General features: G+C 44.1%; 1 protein-coding gene across 1 annotated transcript in view; it reads left to right on the forward strand.

Moving 5' to 3' along the window:
- Positions 1-21,308, forward strand: part of LOC141055959 (uncharacterized) — a 193,061-nt gene that overhangs the window by 107,479 nt on the left and 64,274 nt on the right. Inside the window, 6 exon segments of the mRNA XM_073552654.1 lie at positions 1,351-1,378; positions 14,934-15,040; positions 15,170-15,349; positions 15,433-15,556; positions 15,640-15,737; positions 15,936-16,026. Coding sequence (XP_073408755.1) covers positions 1,351-1,378; positions 14,934-15,040; positions 15,170-15,349; positions 15,433-15,556; positions 15,640-15,737; positions 15,936-16,026 — 628 coding nt within the window.

Consider the following 21,308-nt stretch of genomic DNA (forward strand, 5'->3'; position numbering starts at 1 on the left):
CTCTGTACACCTCGTGCACATGGCTCCGCTCCGAACACCTCGTACACACACGGCTCCGCTCCGTACACCTCGTACACACACAGCTCCGCTCTGTACACCTCGCACACACACGGCTCCGCTCCGTACACCTCGCGCACACACGGCTCCGCTCCGTACACCTTGTACACACACGGCTCCTCTCCGTACACCTCGTACACACGCGGCTCCGCTCCGTACACCTCGTACACAGGCGGCTCTGCTCCGTACACCTCGTACACACGCGGCTCCGCTTCGTACACCTCGTACACACACGGCTCCGCTCCGTACACCTCGTACACACACGGCTCCACTTCGCACACCTCGTACACACGCGGCTCTGCTCCGTACACCCCGTACACACGCGGCTCCGCTCCGTACACCTCGTACACGCGCGGCTCCGCTCCGTACACCTCGTACACGCGCGGCTCCGCTCCGTACACCTTGTACACGCGCGGCTCCACTCCGCACACCTCGTACACACGCGGTTCCGCTCCGTACACCCCGTACACACGCGGCTCCGCTCTGTACACCTCGTGCACATGGCTCCGCTCCGTACACCTCGTGCACACACGGCTCCGCTCCGTACACCTCGTACACACACGGCTCCGCTCTGTACACCTCGCACACACACGGCTCCTCTCCGTACACCTCGCACAAACACGGCTCCGCTCCGTACACCTCGCACACACACGGCTCCGTACACCTCGCACACACACGGCTCCGCTCCGTACACCTCGCACACACACGGCTCCGCTCCGTACACCTTGTACACACACGGCTCCTCTCCGTACACCACGTACACACGCGGCTCCGCTCCGTACACCTCGTACACAGGCGGCTCTGCTCCGTACACCTCGTACACACGCGGCTCCGCTCCGTACACCTCGTACACACGCGGCTCCGCTCCGTACACCTCGTACACACGCGGCTCCGCTCCGTACACCTCGTACACACTCGGCTCCGCTCCGTACACCTCGTACACACGCGGCTCCGCTCCGTACACCTCGTACACACGCGGCTCCGCTCCGTACACCTCGTACACACACGGCTCCGCTCCGTACACCTCGTACACACGGCTCCGCTCCGTACACCTCGTACACACACGGCTCCGCTCCGTACACCTCGTACACACACGGCTCCGCTCCGTACACCTCGTACACACACGGCTCCGCTCCGTACACCTCCTGACCCCACACATAAACTTCCCCTCATCCAGCACCATGACAACCAGCACAGCAGAGTCCTGCATACACTGAGGCCCTGATCATGTGACCCCTGACTCCTCCCCTCCTGTGACCTCATCCCAGGTCCTGTGCGCACAGAGCAGCCATATATGTGGAGTGCGGTTCTGCGGGTGGAGGTAGGTGCTGGGGCCCCTTTATTCTCGCTAAGGATTGGCCGCTGGTCACACTCAGCCATTATACATTTACATTGAAAGAATCATAGAATGGTAGAGTTGGAAGGGACCTCCTGGTCCAACCCCCTGCTCAAAGCAGAATTCACTAAATCATCCCATACAGATGTCTGTCCAGCCTCTGTTTGAAGGCTTCCATTGGAGGAGAACTCACCACCTCTCGTGACAGCCTGTTCCACTCATTGATCACTCTGTCAGAAAGTTATTTCTAATCTGTATCTTCTCCCTTTTAATTTCATTCCATTGCTTCTCATGTTTGCAGATGAGAATAAGGATGCTCCCTACACTGTGACGCCCTTTAGAGATTTGTAGACAGCTATTAAGTCTCCTCTCAGGGTGTGTGCACACGCTGCGGATTCTGCTGCGTTGTACAGTACCTTTAAAATCAATAGAAAAGAAAAACCGCAGTGCACACGGTGCAGATTTTTCCGCGGATTCAAATCCGCAGCATGTCACTTCTTTGTTCGGAATCCACAGCGGTTTGGCAGCTGCTCCATTGTACAGGTGTCAAACCGCAGGGTAAATCCGTAGGCTAAGCCGCAGATAAACTGCAGGTCTTTTGACCTGCGGATTTTGCATAAACCACGCAGAAAAATCCGCAGCACAATCCGCAACGTGTGCACTTACCTTCAGTCTTCTTTTTTGCAATCTGAACATTCCCAAATCCTGCAACCATTCCTCGTAGGACATACTTTTCAGTCCGCTCATCATCCTGGTAGCTCTTCTCCGAGGAATCAAGGACGTGTCAGTTAAGCCACAATACTAAAGATGAGGCCAGAGCACAAAAAACAACAACCCGCCCACAGGCCCACCCAGGAGCGAGAGTCTCATTACCGAAAAACAAAGATTAAGCAACAACCACAAGATGAATTTCTTCAATCCAGATATCATTTTAGAGGGAACCTGTCACCCCCCCAGGATTATCTATTTATCATCTATCTATCCATCCATCCATCTATTTATCTATCATCTATCTATCCATCCATCTATTTATCTATCATCTATTTATCTTTCCATCTATCTATCCATCTATTTATCTATATCTATCATCTATGTATCTATCCATCCATCTATCTGTTTATAGATGGATAGACAAATAGATAGATGGATATAAGATAGATGATAGATAAATAGATAGATGTATAGATAGATGTATAGATGATATATAAATAGATGGATGGATAGATGCTAAATAGACAGATGGATAGATAGATGGATAATATATACATGATAGATAAATAGATGGATAGAAACATAGATGATAGATAAATACAGTAGATGGATGACTAAATACATAGATTATAGATAGATGAATAATAGATGATAGATAAATGGATAGATAAATAGATAGATGGATAGATAGATGAATAATAGATAGATGATAGATAAATAGATAGATGGATAGATAGATAATAGATAGATGCTAGCTAAATAGATAGATGGATAGATAGATATAAAAATAGATAGAGGTAGAGATAGATTGATAGTGAAATATGAAGCCAATAGGGGACTTTATAATATATACAATACTGCAATCTTATTGAAATAGACGGCATTTTTACTGTGACACACCTTAGTTCCTTCGTTGATGAGCTGACCGGCCAGGGAACTGCTTGTGGGGAGCTCAGCTGGCAGATCAGATGCCGCCAAGGGAGGAAAGAGGGAGATGGGGGCAGGCGCAGCTATAGTTGCTCACTGCGAAGGTGCCAGATTCCCAGCCCCGCAGTGTGAATACATCATAACATACAGTGCGGGGCGGGATCTGGGGCCTCCGCAACGCGCTGTTAGAGCTGGCGGAACGCACCAAATAATAAGATAATAGTAAGGTGTATTCGCAGCCCGGGGTCCACCGTGCAGAGGTGGTAAACTGCTGCTTAGTAATGGCGGATGTATATAGCGGTATACAAAAGGTCACACGCGGGTTAACGTTACCCGGTGTGAACAGGAGCGGACTCTGTTACCTCACAGAGCCTCCGTACCGCGGAACTTAAATGCCGGAGTCTGTTTAGCACTCACAGAGTTCGGCAAGGGAGCGCACAGAATGCGGTCACAGAACTCTGCCCCAAGGACACGGGGTCACAGTCCCTCTAGACCTTCTGAGCACGTGGCGTCGCACCTGCGGACACCACTATAGACGCTGATGATGGTGGCGTGTCGAGCATGTGCACCGTGGCGTGCAGAGCCACCGGTGGACACTGATGCCAGTCTCTGACTCTGCCTCTACCTACACCTAGACCTGGGCGCTTAACAGGCTAGGCTGCACAACACATGCGTACCAAGGGTAGGGGTTTCCAATGAGTCATTCACCAGAGACATTCATACATGCGTACAGCACTCACTCCACATGGTCTAATCTTTGTCTATATTAGCGCATGGCCGGGCGGCCATGCGATCCTTTTATAGCTGCGTCCTTCCGGGACCTTCCTGACCTTCCTGATGGTCCAATCTGAGCTGGAGAAGGACCTGAGCATGTGACCTCCGATCTCCAATGAGAGATCGTCCCACGGGCATGCTCAGTGGACCGAAAGGAGGACTTAGTCCCTGGAGTAGTTCGCTGCTGATCAGCATGCATTGCTATAGCTGGACCAGAGGTGGCAGCAGCAACCAAACCTACAGAGCTGGTCTGAGCAGAGCGCCTGGATCGACGAGTCTGCTGAGCAGCCTCTTGTACGGCCGGAGAGGAATGGGATACTGCTGAATGCAAGGCTCATGGTGCCTACTGTGCAGCGACAGGAACTCAACGCCTAACACACGCAGGCGCGATAGCCTGATGTCAGTTCCTGGGCAGCGCGCACTGCGCATGCCCGAGAACTGTTGGCACAGTGCCGGCACCGGCATATAACAGCAACACAGGAGGAGGCGGCGCACAGACGCTACAGGGGGATGATGGACGGCTGGGAGGCGGCTGATACAGGGGGACACACCATACCTATGGTACTCAATGCAGGTATGGGGAGCAATTTATAAAAGTCAATATTTCAGCATTACTAGGGATCAGAAACAGAAGAGCCACCTTCACAGAGTGCAGCCTTAGTGCTGCTGAAGGTGGGTCTTTTACTTTACCGAGGGCCGGCGGCAGTGCCAGATATTGAGACGCGAGACTTGTGTGAGTTTCTTGCAAGTGGGACCCCGGCCTTATCAGTATAATGGCGCCGACCTGACACTGTCTGTAGGTTACAGAGCACAAGTCTGATGTCCAATTCACTTTAAATACCATTCTATTAGTCACTGCCCATTGTTAAAGCTTATCTAGATCCTTCTGAATCCTTTCTCTGCCTTCTCTACCGTTAGCTATCCCTCCTAGGTTTCCATCGTCTGCAAATTTGATTAGTTTACCTTCAGTTGCCTTATTTAAATCATTTATAAAAATGTTGAACAATACTGGGGCCAGGCCAGAGCCTTGTGGTACCCCACTTGAAACACTTTTCTAATTGGATGTGCAACTATTTTGAGTATGATCACTGAGCCAGTTATGAATCCATTTAACCGTAGGCTTGTCAATCCCATACTTGTATAGTATGATACACTTTATCAAATGCTTTGCTGAAGTCGAGATATACTATATCTACTACATTTCCCTGGTCAACCCAGTCAGTGATTCCATCATAGAAGGAAATTAGAGTAGTCTGGCATGCCTTGTTTGCTACAAACTCATGCAGATTCTGGTAAATTATTGTATTCTTATCCAAGTACTTACATTTTTCTTAATAATTTGTTTAAATATCTTTTCTGGTATAGAAGTAAGGCTCACTGGCCTGTAATTTCCTGGCTCCGTCTTCTTTCCTTTTTTGAAGATAGCGACAACATTTGCCCTTCTCCAATCTTCAGGGATTTACCCTGTTCTCCAGGATTTTTCAAAGATTCTGGCTAGTGGTTCTGCAAATTCCTCTGCTAACTCTTTCAGTACCTTAGGATGTAATTCGTCTGGACCAGGAGATTTATATTAATTGAAATTAGCAAAGTGTTCCCATCTCACTAGTTATAGATAGCGTGGATTCTTTTATTCCTTCTATGGCTCTGTGAGGATCTGTTCATGTTACAATTGCATTTTTAAAGAAAACTGATGCAAAATAGGAATATAAAAGTTCGTCTTTCTCAACACCATATTTGACCACTTCACCATTTTCATCCTGTAAAAATCCTATGGCATCTTTAACTTTTTTTTCTGCTCTTGACATATTCCCCAAATCCTTTTTTGTTACTTTTGGTCTCCCTTACAAGCTTCACTTCATTACTGGCTATAGCTCTTCTAACTCTTGCCCTGCATTCCCTGCAAACAGCATTATATACTTCTTTAGAAATGCCCCCTCTTTCCATTTAATATACATTTCTTTTTTCCTTTTTAACAAGTGTTTTTTTATTTGCCTGGTGTCAATAAATTCAGAAAAATAAATATATTCTGTTTTTAAAATGGTGCCATCCACGCCTGCGCAGTAGCATTTATCAGCGAGTCGATAGATGCTACTGCCCAGGCGCCATCTTAGTGAAGACAATTTTTTTTTCCTCTAGCAAGATGGCGCCACCTGCGCAGTAGCATCTATCGGATCGCAGGCGCAGATGGCACCATTTTGAGGAAGATTTTTTTTCCTGAAATTATTTATACCAGCAAATAAAGTAATTAAATGCACATTATACATGCGATCATGCTGCAGCGCAGGTGCTCTGATCGGCACCTGCTTACTGAAGATGATTTTTATTTTTTTCAATACATATAATATTCAGTATGTAAATTAGGGGGCAGGTCACTGAGGGTTCAGTGACCTGTCAGAAGTCATCAGTATGAATAGCTAAGCAGAGCGCAATATAAAGACCCGCTCACAGGCCACCCCGAAGCAAGAGCATCTCATTAACTCAAAACTGTAAATAAGGATTAAACAACAACCACAAGATGGATTTCATCAACCAAGGTATCATTGTAATCAGTATAACGGCGCCAACCTGACTTTGTCTGTAGGTTACTGTGTACAATCCTGCCGACAGGTTCCCTTTTAAATGCTTCCAGTTCTTCCTTCTTTTTGGGATTGTTACCGATTGTGCAGTAAAAGTTTCTTTTAGCAAAATCTCCCATTCTTTTTGGATATTTCTGTCCTGTAGAACATCCAGCCATTGGACCTTTCCTACCCTCTTTCTGAGTCCATTAAAATTTGCTTTTCTGAAATCCAAACTTAAAGTCTGAGTCCCTCACTTGTCTTGCTTCTCTTGTAATCCAAAATTCGAGGATAGCATGATCGATGCCTCCTAAATTCCCAGCCACCTTTACTCCCTCAACCATTTCCTCCCTGTTGGTAAGAATTATGTCTAAGATTGAAGATCCTCTTGTTTTCTCTTCTACCCTTTGAACGATAAAGTTGTATGCAAAAGAAGATAAGTATTTTCTGAACTCAGTACTTTGGCCTGAGAGAGAGTTGTAACAAATATTTGGATAGTTAAAATCTCCCATGATCGCTATGTTGTGCTTTTTTGAAAACAGAAACATCTGATGTAAATAGAGTTCATCCATATCTTCAGTCTGGCCAGGTGGCATTTAGTAAACATCTACAATAGTGTTCTTCTCCCCTTGTATTCTTACCCAGAAAGTTTCTGCAGAGCTACCAGTCTCTGAAGCTTGGATCTCTATGGTGATATACATTTTCCTAACACACAATGCAACACTTCCTCCCCTCTTGTTAATCCTGTTTCTAATAAATAAGTTATAGCCTTCAAGGTTTGTATTCTAATCTTGTGCATCATCCCAAGTTTCAGTGATGCCTATGACATCATATCTCTCTTCCTGTTTTAGCATCTTCAATTCTTTGTTTCCCATGCTCTGCGCATTTGTATAGACACATTTTAGTTTGTAGTCTGTTTCTCTTGCTCCTCTATTGTCATTAAGAATTTGTTTTTGTTCTTTATTTCCACTTCTAATATGAGAGGTTCTCAAAAGAATTCATTAGCTGCATATTTCTTCCTGGCCGTAAATTTCCCATGCTATATTGCTGTAGGTAAAAAAAACTCTCCTGATGAGTGTAGCAAGGCATCTACCAAATTTGCGTTTTTCCGTTTTCATAAGATGCAACCCATCTCTAGCAAGGAGTTCATCATACAGGTAATTCACTTCATGGTCAGGAAACCCAATACTTCTTACTTTTCCTCTTGGGGTCGGTACAATCACTGATACAATCTTTAGTACTGTATTTCCAATGTTGCTGCTCTTGCATAGTGATAATTCCTTTTGGACACAATACAGCGATTCTGTTGTTGTCTCCCTGGAGTTTGTTACGGTTCTATCAGTTTTGTTCACACTCCGCCATTTTCACCCATCATTTCTCCTACCTGATAACCACTCTGTGTCCCGATTTGGTGAAAAAGCTTTCTTTAGAACTGATCGCTAATCTGACAGTGCTGTGCAAAGTGTCAGATCAGCGATCAGACTTTGCATAGTAATGTCCCACCCTGGGACAATGTAAAAAGGTGAAAGAAAAAAAAAGTATAAAAATAATAAAAAAAAAAAATCCTAAATAAAAAAAAATATTCCCCAATAAAATCATTTCTTTATGTAAATAAAAAAAAACCAATAAAAGTACACATATTTAGTGACAGATAAAACTTACCCCTGGCACATCTCTGCAGCCCCCCTTTTCCCACGGTCTCAGGCGCCTTCCTTCAGCGGTCACATGGTACCGCTCATTAGAGTCATGAATATGCGCATATTCATGACTTTAATGAGTGATACCATGTGACCGCTGAAGGAAGGAATAGCTGTCGGAGAGAATCAGGGGTCTGCAGAGACTGCGCCAGGAGGGGGTAAGTATATGCAATATTCACCTGTCCCCGGTCCACCACTGCGCACCGCTCTGTCTGCCGGGTCCTCTGTCAGTGACTTTCAGGCAGAAGGCGCGATGACATAGTTAGTGCACGCCCTCTGCTGCCTGAACGTCACTGACAGAGGACCCGGCAGACAGAGTGCTGCGCAGCGGTGGCCTGGGGACAGGTGAATATCTCAGGTGCCAGGGCCCTGAGCCAGCAGCGACTCCGGCACCTGGCCCCCATAGCGCCGGTGTCCCCTCCTGCTCAGGACACCAGCACCTGGCCCCCAGCGACGAGAGGTGAGTATGTCATTTTTTTTTATTTGCAGCAGTGGCAGCATATGGGGCCTATTCTATGGAGCATCTTATGGGGGTATAATCTATGGAGCATCTTATGGGGCATAAACTATGGAGCATTTTATGGGGCAGCATATGGAGCATAATCTAAGGAGCATCTTATGGGGCAGCATATGGGGGCATAATCTATGGAGCATCTTATGGGGCTTAGTCTATGGAGCATCTCATGGGGCAGCATATGGGGGCATAATCTATGAAGCATCTTATGGGGCAGCATATGGGGGCATAATCTACGGAGCATCTTATGGGGCAGCATATGGGGGCATAATCTATGGAGCATCCTATGGAGCATCTTATGGTGCATAGTCTATGGGGCAGCATATGGGGGCATAATATATGGAGCATCATATGGGGGCATAAACTATGGAGCATTTTATGGGGGCATAATCTATGGAGCATTTTATGGGGCATAATCTATGGAACATCTAATGAGGCCATAACCTTTATGGAGCAGATATGGGGCATATTATTCTATGGAGCATCTTATGGGGCCATTATTATCTTTTGTGCAGCATTATATGGGTGTGTTTTGTATGGAGCATCTTATGGGGCCCATCATGAACTGTATGGAGCAATATATGGGGCTCCTGATTCAATATGGATATTCAAAAACATTTAACCTACTGATGTCTCAATTAATTTTACTTTTATTGGTATCTATTTTTATTTTTTACATTTACCAGTAGCTGCTGCATTTTCCACCCTAGGCTTATACGCGAGTCAATAAGTTTTCCCAGTTTTTTGTGGCAAAATTAGAGGGGTCGGCTTATACTTTGTGGCTTATACACGAGTATATACAGTAATTATTGTTTTATATAAGATAAATCGTACTGACCCGAAGAATAAAACTGCTTTATCAATTTTACCACACGCGGAACGGTATTAACGCCCCCCAAAAGAAATTCATGAAATGCTGGTTTTTGTTCATTCTGCCTCCCAAAAATCGTAATAAAAAGCGATCAAAAAAGTAATGTGTCTGAAATGGTACCAATAAAAACGTCAATTCGTCCCGCAAAATAAGACCTCACATGACTCTGTGGGCCAAAATATGGAAAAATCATAGCTCTCAAAAACTACAAAAACTATTTTTTGAATTAAAAAGCGTCTTTTAGCATGTGACAGCTGCCAAACATAAAAACCCGCTATGAATAGTAAATTATACCCCCCTTTATCACCCCCTTACTTAGGGAAAAATAATCAAATTAAAAAAATGTATTTATTTACATTTTCCCGTTAGGGTTGAGATTAGGGTTAAGGGTGTGTTGGGGCTAGGGTTGGAGTTAGAATTGGGGGGTTTCCACTGTTCAGGCACATCAGGGGCGTCTGATCTCAATTCCAGACAATTCTACGTTGAAAATGTCAAACGTGCTCCTTCTCTTCCGAGTTCTGCCATGCGCCAAAACAGTGGTTTACCCCCACATATGGGGTATCAGCGTACTCAGGACAAATTGCACAATAACTCTTGGGATCCAATTTCTTCTGTTACCCATTGGAAAATAAAAAATTGGGGGCGAAATATTTTCGTGGAAAAATTATGATTTTTTATTTTTATGGCTCTATGTTATAAACTTCTGTGAAGCACTTGGGGGTTCAAAGTTCTCACCACACATCTAGATAAGTTCCTTGGGGGGTCTAGTTTCCAAAATGGGGACCAAGGGAATGCAGTGGACGTGGTGTACATGGACTTTTCAAAAGCTTTTGATACGGTGCCACACAAAAGGTTGATACATAAAATGAGAACAATGGGGATAGGGGAAAAAATGTGTAGGTGGGTTAAGAGCTGGCTCAGGGATAGGAAACAAAGGGTGGTTATTAATGGAGCACACTCGGACTGGGTCACGGTTAGCAGTGAGGTACCACAGGGGTCAGTTTTGGGCCCGCTTCTTTTTAACATATTTATTAATGACCTTGTAGTGGGCATAGAGAGTAGAATTTCAATATTTGCAGATGACACTAAACTCTGCAGGGTAATCAATACAGAGGAGGACAATTTTATATTACAGGAGGATTTATGGAAACTAGAAGCTTGGGCTGATAAATGGCAAATGAGCTTTAATGGGGATAATTGTAAGGTCATGCACTTGGGTAGAATGAACAAGATGTATAATTATGTGCTTAATTGTAAAACACTGGGCAAAACTGTCACTGAAAAAGACCTGGGTGTATGGGTGGACGACAAACTCACATTTAGCGGCCAGTGTCAGGCAGCTGCTGCAAAGGCAAATAAAATAATGGGATGCATTAAAAGAGGCATAGATGCTCATGAGGAGAACATAATTTTACCTCTATATAAGTCACTAGTGCGACCACACTTAGAATACTGTGTACAGTTCTTCTCTCCGGTGTATAAGAAAGTTAACCAGCGATTTCTCATTTTTACACCACCATTTTTTGGAGGGGACCACATCACCAAGACAGGTTATTACACTTGGGGTTATTTAGTTTGGAGAATCGAAGGCTTAGGGGTGATCTTATTACAATGTATAAATATATGCGGGGACAGTACAAAGGCCTTTCTAATGATCTTTTTACTCTTAGACCTGTGACGGGGACAAGGGGGCATCCTCTACGTCTGGAGGAAAGGTTTAAGCATACTCACAGACGCGGATTCTTTACTGTAAGAGCAGTGAGACTATGGAACTCTCTGCCATATGATGTTGTAATGAGTGATTCCCTACTAAAATTTAAGAAGGGACTGGATGCCTTTCTTGAAAAGTATAATATTACACTAGTTTCCTTAATATTGCGTTGATCCATGGAGCTAGTCTGATTGCCGTATGTGGAGTCGGGAAGGAATTTTTTTCCCCAATGTGAAGCTTACTGTTTGCCACATGGGTTTTTTTTGCCTTCCTCTGCATCAACATGTTAGGGCAAGTTAGGATAGGATATGGGTTGAACTAGATGGACTTAAAGTCTCCCTTCAACCTTAATAACTATGTTACTATGTATGTTACTTGTGGGGGGGTTTCCACTGTTTATGCACATCAGGGGCTCTCCAAACGCAACATGGTGTCCGATCTCAATTCCAGCCAATATTGCGTTGAAAAAGGCAAACGGCGCTCCTTCCCTTCCGTGCTCTGCCGTGCCCAGAAACATTGTTTCCCCCCCACATATGAGGAATCAGCGTACTCAGGACAAATTGCACAATAACTTTTGGGGTCCAATCTCTCCTGTTACCATTGGGAAAATAAAAAAAATTGGACCTGAAATAATTTTTTTGTGTTAATGTTAAATGTTCATTGTTTTTTAAACATTCAAAAAATACCTGTGAAGCACCTGAAGGGTTAATAAACTTCTTGAATGAGGTTTTGAGCACCTTAAGGGGTGCAGTTTTTAGAATGGTGTCACTTTTGGGTGTTTTCTATCATATAGACCCCTCAAAGTGACTTCAAATGTGATGTGGTCCCCCCCAAAAAATGGTGGTGTAAAAATGAGAAATCGCTGGTTAACTTTTAAACCCTTATAACTTCCTAACAAAAAAAATTTTGGTTCCAAAATTGTGCTGATGTAAAGTAAACATGTGCGAAATGTTACTTATTAGGTATTTTGTGTGCCATATCTCTGTGATTTAAGGGCATTGAAAGTTGAAAAATTGCGAAATTTTCGCCAAATTACCGTTTTTTTCACAAATAAACGCAAGTGATATCAAAGAAATTTTACCACTGTCATGAAGTACAATATGTCACGATAAAACATTGTCAGAATCACCGGGATCCATGGAAGCGTTCCAGAGTTATTACCTCATAAAGGGACAGTGGTCAGAATTGTAAAAATTGGCCCGTTCATGAACGCTCAAACCACCCTTGGGGGTTAAGGGGTTAAAGACACTTCCTGGCGTTTATTTTCAAATCTTACCATTTAGTCACTTATATTGGTCTTTAATGATGAAGCTATATTTTTTTTTTATGATTTTTAATTTTTTGTTATTTTGGGACTTTTTGATCACTTTTTCTTTCATTTTTTTTTTTTTGGCGAGACCGGGTTACAATGAGACCTTTATATAGCTGAAATTTGAAAATGTATCTAACTTTATTTATAACTCGAATATAATCCCAAATAATTGGAGATAAATATTCCCTCTCTGACCCTTAAATGTATGAAGAGCTGTACCTCATTATTGCTTTAGGAAGGAGAGGGGTTCTCTGGTGATGAGGAAAGTTAAATCCACCAGTAAGATAAAAAGTAACTTTTAATTAATCCATTAACAATTTGTTTGCAACCAGTATGGGACTCAGTTCAGATGGTACACATAAAGGAAACCAACGCGTTTCAGCGATATGCCTTAATCATGGTATGCATGGTATTTAACCCTAGATAAGCCCCCGATGTATCCTGAAAGATAAGAAAAACGAGTTAGATTATACTCACCTGGGGGTCCGGTCCGATGGGTGTCACGGTCAGGTCCAGCGCCTCGCATCTTCTAGCGATGACGTCCTCCTCCTTACTTCTGCCGCGGCTCCTGCGTAGGCGTACTATATCTGCCCTATTGAGGGCAGAGCAGAGTACTGCAGTGCACAGACGCTGGAAAAGGTCAGAGAGGTCCGGAGCCTGATGATCAGGGCCTAATTTTTCGGTGTCTGACGACCTCTTCCAGATGTGCTGTGCCTGATGTCCTCTGCCAGATGTCCGGATCCTATGCTTCCCTGCCTGATGTCCGGAGCCTGCTGATCGCTGCCAGTGGTCTGGAGCATGATGACTGTGGCCTGATGTCCAGAGCTGATGTCCGCAGCCTGATGTCCGGAGCCTGTCGATCGTGGTCAGATGTCCGGAGTCCGATGCCAGTGTGCTGATGCTATATCTGTTATCCGAGTCCTGATGTCCTGCCTGGTGTCCTGATGTCCTGCTTGGTGTCCTGATGTCCTGCTTGGTGTCTTGATGTCCGTGTTCCTGATGTCCAGTCCATGTTCCTGATGTCCGGTCTGTGGTCCTGGTCGTCCTGCCTGTGTTTCGATGTCAAGTCTGTGGTCCTGGTTCACCTGCCTGTGTCCAGATGTCTGGTCCATGGTCCTGGTGGTCCAGCCTGTGTTCCAGAGTTATGGTGTTGGCTCTGCTTGGATCTAACCAGCCGATGGCCTGTGTTGCCAAGCCGGAGTTCCTGTTCCTGTCCTGCCTGTGTCCCAATGTTCCGCCAATTCCCTGAGGTCCACCCAGTGATGACGTCCTTCTGGGATCAGTGTCTGATGTTCTCCTGCTGAACCTGTGCTGCGCCTGAAGCCTGAGAGAGAGGCCGTCCTAGTATGCCCGTGCCAGATGATCCTGGAATGCATCAACCCGTGATGACTCCTGCCATCGTCTGACATCTGTCTTGGGTGTGTCTGATGGTCTCCTGCAGAGCCAGTGCTATGCCTGAGGCCTGAGAGAGAGGCCGTCCTGATATGCTCGTGCCAGATGACCCTGGACTGCTTCAACCCGTGAAAACCCCTGCCATCTTCTGTAGTCTGTCTGAGGTCGGTGTCTGATGTTCTCCTGCTGAGCCTGTGCTACGCCTGAGGCCTTAGAGAGTGGCCGCCCTAGTATGCCAGTGTCAGACAACCCTGGACTGCATCAACCCGTGATGTCGTCCTGCCTTCGTCTGTGATCCTGAGACGTGTACCCTTCCCTGATGTGCGGAATCGGGAGCCTGGCATCATTATGTTTCGTGTTTGTACTTTGTTCTTGTTCAAGTAAACTTTATGTCTATACCTGAAGTTGTGCGGTGTCATGTCATTCTGCTACCTCGTCCACATGCTCAGCTGCCACAGACCGCGGTCGCTACTCTTCCCTAGTCCCGGTAGGCCCGGGTCCCCCCTGTGGTCCAGTGGGTCTGCATTCCGTCCCCACCTGGGACGCTCGCCCCACGTCGGCGTGGTCGGTCGACGTGGAGGCACTGGCTCGGCCGCGCACGCGGTCGCTAGTCGTGACAGTATGTGACATAGGTCTTCTAATTCTCTTTTTTTTAATGGATCCATGGTACAATCTACCAACTGAATGTCACATTCTATTAGATAAATCACTCCGGTAGTGTTGCCGTTTATGTAGCTGTTGATAGAAAAACTGTTACCCGTCACACAAGAACCAAAGGTGCGCTTGTTACAATCTGCGTGTGCACATGCCATACAAAAATTATGAACACACTTAAAAAAAAAAATTTGTGATTGTGGAGAAGTAGTAGGTCCTTGAAAAAACGTGGGAGATTTCTTAGCTGTGAATCTAATACTGGATTTTTTAAAAATTTCAGAGAGTTTCTCGTCTTCATTTAAAATGGGTAGACATTTCCGAATAATATATTGCTTTATACCAGCATCAGTGCTGTAGTAAGTGTATATTTTATGTGATATATGTTTTACTCAGACTTATCTTCAATTATTCTTTCCATTTAGATTTGTACAATTTTCCTGACCCACCAACGATGGATAGGGACAGAGACAAGATGGCAGAGAGGATATTACACCTCACCTTAAAGATCCTCATCCGGCTTACTGGAGAGGTGAGAGATTCTGATGACATCACATTACATCATTCTTATCTGTGGGAATAACAGATGGACAGAACTGGAGAGGTGAGGACTCTGGAAATGTCTGTAGTGAGATTTATTAATGTGTCTCTCCATAACCAGGATTACACAGTAGTGAAGAAGACCTCTAGTGACCGCTGTCAGGCCTCTGTGTCTGAGGGATGGGGAAGACCCCTGAGCCCAATCACAGGGCCTCCACCTCACCCCCTGATACACGAGGACATCAATGACCAGAAGATCCTAGAACTCACCTACAAGATGATTGAGCTGCTGACTGGAGAGGTGACACTGCTGGGAATGCTGGGACATTATACAGTAACGCTATGAAGGGATCAGGGGGATGACGGTATAATTGTATGTGTCAGGTTCCTATAAGGTGTCAGGATGTCTCTGTCTATATCTCCATGGAGGAGTGGGAGTATTTAGAAGGACACAAAGATCTGTACAAGGACGTCATAATGGAGGTTCCCCAGCCCCTCACATCACCAGGTAATAGACAGGACTAAATACACATGGCCTATAATTATCTGTATGTAAAGAATGAGTTCAGTCCCTGTATGTGTTTCCTCCAGATCTATCCAGTAAGAAGACAATTCCAGAGAGATGTCCCCGTCCTCTTCTTCCACAGGACTGTAAACAAGAAGATCCCAATGTTCCTCAGGATCATCAGGTAGATGGAGAGAAGTTGTCAGGAGATCTCCCCTATGATGTGTAGATGGCTGTGAAGGTCTTGTGCTCAGTCTTGTTTTATCCACCAGTATTATATGTTTTATACTTGTGTAATGAGAACGGTGGAGATGGCAGGATTAGAGCTGATCATAGAGGTGACTTCTCCATCTGTCTGTGACTTTTACAATGTTTGTTTCAGGGTGAAGATCTGACCCATATTAATACTACAGAGACATATGTGAGGGGTGATGAGTGGTGTAAAGAGGAGATTCCTACATATGACTACCCAGGTGAGTAGCTACTACTAGATACAGAGAAGTGACAGATTCTTCTCATTCACTTTGTGATCTGTCCGCTTTTTTATTGTATATTTTATCTCCTTCAGACAAAATTCACATTAAATATGACTGAATATGTAATTCTGTTTTACATATGTAAAATACAGCTGTAATATAGAAATAAACTTATTTTACATATGAAAATGTTATTTTTCATCATCTGCTGAAGTCTTTGTAGAATAGTGAATAATGGAACGCCGACATGAACTTAGAGCAGTGTATATAACTTGAATCCAGTCCCTCACACCTGCTGTCTGGTGTTCGATTTGCTGATTTATATTTGATTGGTGTTCGGCCTGCAGCCTCTGCCTCCTGGCATGGCTTGGTGTAGAATTTTTTTGCCTCATGACTGGACTTGGTTTAGCTATTAGCATTGTGACTATGATTTATTTAGTCTTTTTTCCCTCATGGCTTGGTTTAGTCTTTGATGTTTTGGCTTTGCTTAGTTTAGCCTTTTTCTTTGGACCTTGGGTCAGCTTTCAGCTTCTTATGACGTGATGTAGCCTTTGGCCATGTGGCTTGATATAAACCATCTATAACGTGGTTTACATCAAGCTATGGTCTGAAGCCTCCCACGGCATGTCACGCAATGTCCCCAATTTTTCTTCTCAGGACTTCCATATTCTTAGTACTCAGGGCACCCACTACCAATGTATCTCCGCTCAATCCCATGGCAATTGAGTCTATCCTCCCCCATATTGCCTGTGTCAGGATCATCTTTTCTCACCTCTTGTCCTGCCTCTACCCTTCCTCTCATCATGTCTATTTGGTTCCACACAAACTCCTCAAATCCGTGATGACATTGATCTACTCTGGAAAATTCTCCTGGTGTATAGGACAAATTTTGTTTTGGTGATGATTTTCCATGGGATTTACATATTCTTCCCAGTGCCCGCTCTTTTAAATGTGCCTGATTTCTATCTTCATGTCCCCCACTGTTCTAGCATAATTAAGTTCCAGCTTGAAACCATTATTATTGCCAGATTTGTCAAGGTTGTTGGGGTTCCGTATCCATTCAGGACAATTTCTCTTCATATGCCTGTATTTCAAACACAGAAAACATTGAATGCTTCCTGTCTTTTCCGATGGCGGAGCCGTGGGACGAACAGTTGATTTAGTTTTAGCATGGTGTACACATTCATCTTTCTATCTAATGTGTATGGGCACATTCTCACTTATTTTAATGCACTTCTTATTGTTCAGTAGATTTTGTCTGCTCAATAATCATAGCCGCATCAGTAAGCGATGGTTCCCTTGCTGCACTTGTCTGAATTGCCAAGGTATGAGAATTTTCCACAAACATGTGGATCATGCCTTGTGGAATGCCATTACCTTGATCCTTTGTGACTTTCCTGTACATGGCTGCAAACCGACAGCACAGAGACAAAGGCTCATCATGACTAGCTGGCTTGAACTTTATCAGGATTTCCAGAGTAACGTCCTAGTTTCCTTTGCCAGTTTCATGAGTAAGGAAAGGCATTTGTCCTCATCTTGAAAGTGGCCATTCCCGTGTTGCCTTCTCCCTTTGCCTCATACCTCTGCACAAGGTGATAGACAACCACAATTTGAATAACTACATATGATATTCAGGCACCCCACAATATTTATTGCAATGACTCTCAAAGATATCGCAAAAAGTAAAAAGGTCTACATTGGGATTGTGTTTCTTGATATACCGTACTTCCAGATTCGTAACAGGAAATTTATCCTTTCCATACTGCTATGGTTAAGAAAAATTCCTCTAGCCTCTCCAGATGATTTGGCAGATTGGAAGTGATGTGATCCATTTCCCACCTACTTCCATATTCCCATTAGTCATCCTGACCCTTAAAGCGGCTGACACATCTGCACTCCATCAATGTTGGAGTGAACTGTAGCGGCCGTTCCACCTGATCCCTGGTGTTAGCTCCAGATCTAGGATCCATGGGAGATGTGGACGCTGTTTCCACCATCTCCTTCTCTGTCGTTACCAGAACACAAACCTATCTAGTGGGCAAGGGTAACATGTTATTCAATTCATACCAGGCCATGACAGATTAGAGATGACCTATTGCATATCTGCAATGGTTTGCGTCTTTGCAGCCAGATCCTCTCTAAGTGTTGTAACTAGAGTTGAGGGAATTTGTTGGGTCCCTGCTTATTCGGCAAGCTATAGCACTTACTAAATACAGTAAGCTGCAGAGGGAACCCGGCTTCCTGGATCACACCAGCTGATCTGCTGTTTGGCTGCCTAGATGCCTCCTTTCCTGCCTGTCAGATCGCTGATCTGATACTATGCATTGTCTCCCTTCCTGGGACAATGTAAAAAAAAAATTAGAAAGTGTAAAAATATTTTTTTAAAAATGTCCAAATAGAAAAATAAATATTTTTCCAATAAATACATTTATTTATGTAAATAAAGAAAAACAATAAAAGCACACATATTTGGTATCCCCGCAACCGTAACGACCCACTCTATAAAACTGTCCCACTTCAGTGAACACCGCAAAAAATTAAATAAAAAACGAGGCAAAAAACAATGCTTTATCATCATACTGCCGATCAAAAAGTGCAATAAAACACGATCAAAAAGACGGATGTAAATAAAAATGGTACCGATGAAAATGTCATCTTTTCCCGCAAGAAACAAGCCCCCATACAGCTCCATCAGCAGAAAAATAAAAAAGTTATAGCTCTCAGAATAAAGCGATGCAAAAATAATTATTTTTTCTATAAAATAGTTTTTATTGTATAAAAGCGCCAAAACATAAAAAACAATATAAATGAGGTATCACTGTAATCGTACTGACCCAAAGAATAAAGCTGCCTTACCAATTTTACCACACGCAGAACGGTATAAAGAAAAAAACAAAACAAAAAGCAATAAAATCTGAATACAAAGGAATCATAAAAGGTCATGGGCCTGAATATGGTATCAATAAAAATATCAGCTCGTCCCACAAAAAACAAGCCCTCACATGACTCTATTGGCTGAAATATGAAAAAAGTATAGCTCTCAAAATGTGGTGGTGTAAAAACTAGTTTTCACAATAAAAAGAGTCTTTTAGTGTGTGACAGCTGCCAAACATAAAACCCCAATATGAATCTGGTATTGTTGTAATCGCACCAACCAGAAGAATAAAGTCACCTAATCAATTATACCGCACAAGGAACGGCGTATAAAATAGATAAACTCAATTCTTTACATGCTGTTGATTTTTTCATTCTGCCTCCCAAAAATCGCAGTAAGACTCGGCGCACATTTATCCTATGCTCTGCCCTGAGTTTCCATGTAAATCTCTGAAATACGTGATTCAGACAGAACCCCCTGTGGAAAACTCCCTATAATGAGGCAGATGGAGGCACTATGGACGCCATAGGACCTGTGATCCGGCAGTGTCCGTCTTTTTAGGATCGCATAAAAGTGCCGTCGGCCACAGTTTTGTGGAGGAAGAGAGTAGTCAGACAAGCACTCTGTAAAGAAGAGGCAGAAGAGCCATTTAGGTCAGGACAGAGGGGACGCTGAGAAAGAGACTGAATGCTGCCACCACTGGATATTTAAACCCGGCAGGGCGCACTCCTGTGTGTTCCCACCCCTCTGCATGTGTGCTTGAGGGCACATGCAACATAATGGTGATATGACGTCACTGCTGCAGCACACGCGTACCTGCTCATACCTAGGCTTGGTGTCAAGGTGCTTTGAAGTGCCGCATGTCCACAGCAATGTTACAACATCGCTATGAACATCCGGACCTGCAGGCGTCTGCTGCTGCCAAAACAAAGGATGTACTTGATCCCTTGGTCTACATGGTAATTAACAATGACAGCAGATGAATATGAATGATAACCCCAAAACTTTTTCTCCACTCATGGTTAGTGGTTGGGTGAAGCCATTTACTGTGTTTTCTCTTTTTAAATCATAATGACAACCCAAAACATCCAAATGACCCTGATCAAAAGTTTACATATCCCATTTCTTAATGCCATGTATTGCCCCCTCTAATATCATTGACAGCTTGAAGTCTTTTGTGGTAGTTGTGGATGAGGTTCTTTATTTTCTCAGATGGTAAAGCTGCCTTGGCAAAAGCCTTCAGTTCCTGTAACTTCACGTTTGAGATCTAGTCAGTGGCTCAATGATATTGAGGTCAGAAGAATAAGATGGCCACTCCAAAACCTTCACTTTATTTTGCTGTAGCCATTGACAGGTCGACTTGACCTTGTGTTTTGGATTGTTGTCATGTTGGAACGTCCAAGTACGTCCCATGCGCAGCTTCCGGGTTGATGATTGCAAATTTGCCTCCAGTATTTGCTGATAACGTGCTGCATTCATCTTTCCTTCCTTCCACTTTGACCAAGTTTCCTGTGCCTTTGTAGCTCACACATCCCCAAAAAATCAGCAATCCACCTACGTGCTTTACAGTAGGAATGGTGTTCCATTCATCATAGGCCTTGTTGACCTCTCTCCAAATATAACGTTTATGGTTCTGGCCATAAAGTTCAATTTTTGTCTCGTCACTCCAAAGTACCTTGTTCCAGAAGTTTTGAGTCTTGTGTCTGTGCTGTTTTGAGTATGATAGGCAAGATACTTTGTGCCATTTGCGCAGTAATGGCTTTTTTCTGGCGACTCAACCATGCAGCCCATTTTTCTTCAAGAGTCTCCTTATTGTGCATCTTGAAACAGCCACACCACTAGTTTTCAGAGAGTCCAGTATTTCAGCTGATGTTATTTGTGGGTTTTTCATTACATCCCGAACAATTTTCGTGGCAGTTGTGGACAACATTTTTGTTGGTCTACCTGACCATAGTTTTGTTTTCACAGAGCCCCTGATTTTCCATTTGTTAATCACAGTTTGAATGCTGCTGGCTGGCATTATCAATTCCTTGGATATCTTGGAGATGGAAACATTATATTTGGGGGGTGTTTCTCTTCTAAGAGCACAGGACTACTTCACAGCATCAATGGGAGAATCGATGGAGCCATGTACCGTAAAATCCTGAGAGACATCCTCCTTCCCTCCGCCATGACATTAAAAATGGGTCATGGCTGGGTCTTCCAGCAAGACAATGACCCGAAGCATACAGCCAAGGCAACAAAGAAGTGGCTCAAAAAGAAGCACATTAAGGTCATGGAGTGGCATAGCCAGTCTTCAAACCTTAATCCCATAGAAAACTTATGGAGGGAGTTGAAGCTCCGAGTTGACAAGCGACAGCCTCAAAACCTTAATGATTTAGAGATGATCTGCAAAGAGGAGTGG

The sequence above is a fragment of the Dendrobates tinctorius genome, unplaced genomic scaffold (genome assembly GCF_039654945.1).
Source record: "Dendrobates tinctorius isolate UK_male_01 unplaced genomic scaffold, ASM3965494v1 ptg000192l, whole genome shotgun sequence".
NCBI lineage: Eukaryota > Metazoa > Chordata > Amphibia > Anura > Dendrobatidae > Dendrobates > Dendrobates tinctorius.